The sequence below is a fragment of the Hordeum vulgare genome, chromosome 1H (assembly GCF_904849725.1).
Source record: "Hordeum vulgare subsp. vulgare chromosome 1H, MorexV3_pseudomolecules_assembly, whole genome shotgun sequence".
Taxonomy (NCBI): domain Eukaryota; kingdom Viridiplantae; phylum Streptophyta; class Magnoliopsida; order Poales; family Poaceae; genus Hordeum; species Hordeum vulgare.
This window is the reverse complement of record NC_058518.1, coordinates 345,722,312-345,728,311: the sequence shown is the minus strand read 5'-3', so window position 1 is coordinate 345,728,311 and position 6,000 is coordinate 345,722,312. Positions and strand designations below refer to the sequence as shown.

General features: G+C 46.1%; 1 protein-coding gene and 1 non-coding gene across 2 annotated transcripts; both read right to left on the bottom strand.

Annotated features, from left to right (window-relative positions):
- Nucleotides 1-2,157: 2,157 nt before the first annotated feature.
- Nucleotides 2,158-2,231, bottom strand: TRNAN-GUU. The gene has a single exon. It is a non-coding gene; the product is annotated as a tRNA-Asn (tRNA).
- A 448-nt stretch (nt 2,232-2,679) lies between these two features.
- On the bottom strand, nt 2,680-3,765 carry LOC123410745 (probable glutathione S-transferase GSTU6). The gene has a single exon (XM_045103689.1). It carries the CDS (start codon nt 3,739-3,741, stop codon nt 2,830-2,832), a length of 912 nt encoding a protein of 303 aa, XP_044959624.1. The 5' UTR covers nt 3,742-3,765; the 3' UTR covers nt 2,680-2,829.
- Between the last annotated feature and the right edge of the window lie 2,235 nt (nt 3,766-6,000).

Sequence of the window (6,000 nt, the reverse complement as noted above, 5' to 3'; positions counted from 1 at the left end):
TGTCTACATAGTTCTCGAACCCGCAGGGTCTGCACACTTAAGGTTCGACGTTGTTTTATGTGTATTAGAGTTATATGGTTGGTTACCGAATGTTGTTCGGAGTCCCGGATGAGATCACGGACGTCACGAGGGTTTCCGGAATGGTCCGGAAACGAAGATTGATATATAGGATGACCTCATTTGATTACCGGAAGGTTTTTGGAGTTACCGGGAATGTACCGGGAATGACGAATGGGTTCCGGGAGTTCACCGGGGGGGGCAACCCACCCCGGGGAAGCCCATAGGCCTTGAGGGTGGCACACCAGCCCTTAGTGGGCTGGTGGGACAGCCCAAAAGGGCCCTATGCGCCAAGAAGAGAAAATCAAGAGAAAAGGAAAAAAAAGAGGAGGTGGGAAGGAAGGGAAGGACTCCCTCCCACCAAACCAAGTCCAACTCGGTTTGGGGGGGCGGGAGTCTTCCCCCCTTGGCTCGGCCGACCCCCTTGGGGCTCCTTGAGCCCCAAGGCAAGGTCCCCTCCCTCCCACCTATATATACGGAGGTTTTAGGGCTGATTTGAGACGACTTTTCCACGGTAGCCCGACCACATACCTCCACGGTTTTTCCTCTAGATCGCGTTTCTGCGGAGCTCGGGCGGAGCCCTGCTGAGACAAGGTCATCACCAACCTCCGGAGCGCCGTCACGCTGCCGGAGAACTCTTCTACCTCTCCGTCTCTCTTGCTGGATCAAGAAGGCCGAGATCATCGTCGAGCTGTACGTGTGCTGAACGCGGAGGTGCCGTCCGTTCGGTACTAGATCGTGGGACTGATCGCGGGATTGTTCGCGGGGCGGATCGAGGGACGTGAGGACGTTCCACTACATCAACCGCGTTCACTAACGCTTCTGCTGTACGATCTACAAGGGTACGTAGATCACTCATCCCCTCTCGTAGATGGACATCACCATGATAGGTCTTCGTGCGCGTAGGAAATTTTTTGTTTCCCATGCGACGTTTCCCAACAGGGGTGACATCACATGATTTACGAATTTGGCATGCTTTCTTTAAAATGCGGTTTCTTATAACGACATTAACGCACTTCAACAATCTCCGGTGTTTAGGAGGTTTTCAATAGGGAATCATCTCCGTTCAACTTTCTGCAGATGCATCAGGACCTTCAAGATCTTCACTCCCACGTGCAACTACTGAATGATCCGATGAAGCATATGTGTATCCATAATGGAAATCAAAAAGTAGATGATTAATTGTGCACTTTTAAATAAATTTGATGTAAATCCTATTTATGTTCGGTATGGACATTTGTTATTTACGTGTGACATTAGTTTGTGTGATCGACGTACATGATTTTGCATGAATTTGAGAGTTCGGATATAAGATATGTGGATGCAGGGAGTGACATATGATAATTCGTGTAGAAACATCCGTAAACATGTCTGAACGCATCCATAAACATATAAGGAGGCAAATTTGTTCAGTCCGACTTTATCTCTTGCGAGAAGGGAGATGTAGAGGCGCCCCTAGTCACCGGCTTGATCATGTTTCTTCGTTCCTTGCTCATCGACACTGTTGGGTTAAGCTCAGGACCCATGTGGACATCGACGAAAGAAATCTCGATAATGTTGCTTTTACTAGATGATGTCCCGATACGTTGTTGCGGAAAACTTGCTAAAAATGCATAAAAGTTGCTAAAAATATCTATAACTAATGGAAAAAATGCAAATTTAAGGATGAAGAAAATAAAAAGGGTATAAAAATGAAGTATTGTTAAAAGAATGTCAATGTAAATGTAAATTACGTAGGTATGATGCAAGTGAAAAATACATATTTTTTAATTAAATATATAATGTAAAAAACAACTTGCGAGTAACATGCAACATGCATGACTTGCTTTTGTGATACAGTTGCATATGTAGAAAAAATAGCTAGTGAATAATAGCTATTTAAAAATAAAAGTTCGTACTTTCGTCGACGGTTCGCTAAGTAGGGGAATTGAAACAAAACCAGTTTTGCAAATAGCTATTTAAAAATAAAAGATTTGTACTTTCGTGGACGGTTCGCTAGGAATTGAAACAAAAGCAGTTTCCAAAAAATAAAAGATTTGTACTTTCGTGGACGGTTCGCTAGGAATTGAAACAAAAGCAGTTTCCAAAAATAAGAAAAGTCGCTAGAAGGAGGGCTCGAACCTCCGACCTTATGGTTAACAGCCATACGCTCTAGCCAACTGAGCTATTCCAGCTTTTTTGCCTTCACGTTGATTCAGGTTTATGTATCATCATACATGAAAAACGATCCGAGCACGGCAACACCGTCACTTTGTATTCGTTCGCGGCTATGCCATCAGGTGGGCCATACTGTGCCTACATACCGTTGCTGAGAGATCGGCAAGAGCTCTTTGCTTCACCGACGAACCGTCACGTTTTTCGTCATTCAATTGCTGGGCTAGTTCGGTGGAGGTGCCTAGCAGCCGGGAGAAAAGTCATCTGCCCCGAAAGCGTACGAATTTCGGTGTCTCAGCACTGCACCGCGACAGCCTTTTCAGTCCAACTAACCTGGTCAGCACGTTCGTCACACATTTTGTCAAGGGCATGCTCAGCGTGGATTGGATTCTTTCTGCATGCGTGCAGTCGTCACCGCATACTACCTTCTTTTGCGCGGGAATCAAGAAAGCAGGCACCACACTTAACTGAGCACACAAACAGCAAAATTATTCAGCATCGTTTGCCCATGGTAGGACACACTGCATGTGGTACATTTATTCAACACACAATGAAAGGACTCAGACACACACAGACGAACACACATGCCAGGAGCAGACGATGTCACGGCCGCACGGTTCACTTGGCCTTGGAGGCGATCCAAGCGAGCAGGGTGGGCAAGAAGTCGAGCATCTTGTCGGCGTCGTCCGGCACGACGCCCTTGGCCGCGTCCGCCGCGCGGAACCGCTCCTCCCACCTGGCCAGCAGCGGCGTCCTCGCCGGGTCGATCAGCCGGCGCCCGATGATCTTGTCGATCGCCCCGAACCACCCGAGGTAGCCGCCGAGCACGACGTCGACGAACCCGATGGCGTCGCCGCCGAAGAACGGCTTCCCCCCGGAGCACTCCGCGAGCGCGCCCTCCAGGGTCTCCAGCGCCGCCACGGCGCGGGACACGGCCTCCGCCCTCTCCTCCTCCGTCTTGCACGAGAAGAGCATCCCCGTCCACGCCGACCCGACCTTGTCGTCGACGTACGCCGCCCAGAAGCGCGCCACGGCGCGCTCGTAGGGGTCGGCCGGGAGCACCGACGGGCCGACCCCCGCCCAGACCTCGTCGATGTACTGCACGATGACCTGGGACTCGTTCACGGGGCGGCCGCCGTGGAGGAGGACCGGCACGCTCTGGTGCACCGGGTTGGAGCCCAGGAGGAGCGCGCTCTTGCTGCCCAGGTTCTCCTCCACGTACTCGTACGGCAGCGACTTGAGGTTGAGCACCACGCGCACCCGGATGACGAACGGGCTCGTCCACACGCCCAGCAGCTTCAGCTCGCCCTCGCCGCCTCCTGCCATTGGCAAGCCCTGATGATGTGCGAAGCGTAGGTAGGAGACGTGTGTGGCGTTGATGGAAGTGGTTGCAGAATGCTCGGGTTGTGATCTGATTATACGAGCAAGCCCACGTGGGTTTATATATACAGCAAGAGAGATTAGGAATTGGTAGATAAACTGGCTGCTTGACTGGTATACGTCAACGCCTTTGATGGGCACGTTGGACATTGCTACTACAGAAATGCTTCAAGTTTGATGTCGGCAGCACGGACGTAATGATGGCAAAATCAAACTGTTATTTTGTCTTCAGAAAAGTAGCAGCCACCATTGAAAAAACAAAGAGGTGGAAGCTATACTTTGTAAAGCTTTGCCTATCTATTCCGGCATCTCTTTCGCCGGCCTTTTCACTGGCATAACATCGAATTACTCGTTCAACGTTTTGCAAAGAAAGGTCGCGGTGGAATGGAAGCTTTCGCAGAGCAGCACGGACCTTTATTAGAAGAAAATTACATCGGTCGTCGGGTGAACTCGTTGGCGCATAACAAAAATACCCTTAAAATCAGTTCAAAAAATATACTCCATCCGTTCTTAAATATAAGTCTTTATAGATATTTTAATTAGATACGGAGCAAAATGAATGAACATACGCCTCAAAATATGTCTACATACATCCGTATATAGTTCAATAGTAGAATTTCTAAAAAGACTTATATTTAGGAACCAAGAGAGTATATCCTTAAACTTGAGAAATACTATAATTCGATGCTTATACATACACTATCAAAAGAGTTTACACACACTCTTAACCCAATAACCATGACTCAAAACTCAAATACATACACGCCACTTATATTAACAGGGCATTACATCTGTGTTGCCGCTTAGAGTATCTCTAGCAGACCCCTTATATTCTATCAAACTGTAAAATAACTGTTAATTTTTAATTTTTAACGGAAAAAGTAGTCAGAACAGGCACCTTATATACCTTCGACCTTTAAACTTTTTAAGGGGTGCGGTAAAAGGCTCCCCTCGATTTGCAAAAGTCCAGTTTTCGCGTCGGTTTTTACGGTGTCCTGTATCAGGAGAAAAGATTGGTTATACTTGTGATTTGCATGGGTTTTTTTTGAAGAGGGGATAATGCAACACAATATAGACAAGTATACCCCTTAGTGAGAATCAAGGTTATCGAACCAATAGGAGAACCACACAACTTCTCTGTCTTCAACGCCTACACACAAAAGAGCACATATTTGCATCCAACACGGGCAAGAGGATTGTCAATCCCCCTAAACTCGTTAATTACAAGCAGTATGTAGTGATAAATAGATAATTGGAATATAATAAATATAAAAAGTAAATACAAATAATAAAAGGCAACGAGGTATTTAGAGTTTTTGTAAATATATTTGGGAATATATCCGGGGGCCATGGTTTTCGCTAGATGCTTCTCTCTCATAGAGGGCATGCGGTGGTAAACAAATTACTATTGGATAATTGATAGAAAAGACATAGTTATATAATATTTTATTCATGATAATGATCATTATATAGAAGCATCACGTCTATAAGCAAGTAGACCGACTTCTGCCTGCATCTACTACTATTACTCTATCCATCGACCGCTATCCAACATGCATCTAGAGTATTAAGTAAAATAAAGTAATGTTTGGAGAACGATGACATGATGTAGACAAATAAAATCCAATTAACATGAATCAAACCCATCGTTTTATCCTTAGTGGTAGCAATACAAATACGTGTCTTGTCCCCTATTTTATCACTCGGATATAGAGCACCGCAAAATTGAACCCACTACAACACACCTCTCTCACTGAAAATAGATGAATCTAGTTGGCCAAACCAAATTAATAGACCGGAGAGAATTACAAAGATATCATAATCATGCATATAAGAATTCAGAGAAGACTCAATATATTTCATGACTAATCTGAACATAAACTCATAATTCATCGGATCCCAACAAACACACCGCGCAAAGTGATTACATATGATAGATCACCGCAAGAATCGCAGTGATCATGGCAATGAAGAACATGGAGAGAGATTGCCATGTAGGTACTAACTACGGACCGTAGGTCTGTAGTGAACTACTCACACATCACCATGGGATCAGTAAGGTTGATGTAGAGCCCTTCCGTGATCGACCCCCTATTATAGGGCATTGGATCAGGTCTCCAGATGGTCACACGGCAGAGCAGAGAATTGTGGCGGCGAAAAAAGTGTTTTAGGAGGCTCCTTAGGGTTTTGGGGATTAATGAGAATTTATAGGACACACAGAAACGTTGAAGGCCAAGGGAGGTGGTCCCAAGCCATCATGGCGCGGCCACCTCCCTGGGTGCCCTATTAGCTTGGTGCCACCCCGTGGGCCCTCCAGTCTCCTTCCGAAGCATACAAGTCCTTATTTTGTCCAGAAACAATCGTCAAAAAGTTTCAAAATATTTGGACTTTACTTGTAGTAGTATTCTT

Bases quoted from the DNA above. Each gene is read 5' to 3' on its own strand.
- LOC123410745 (XM_045103689.1), bottom strand. From the start codon at position 3,741: ATGTCCAACGTGCCCATCAAAGGCGTTGACGTATACCAGTCAAGCAGC.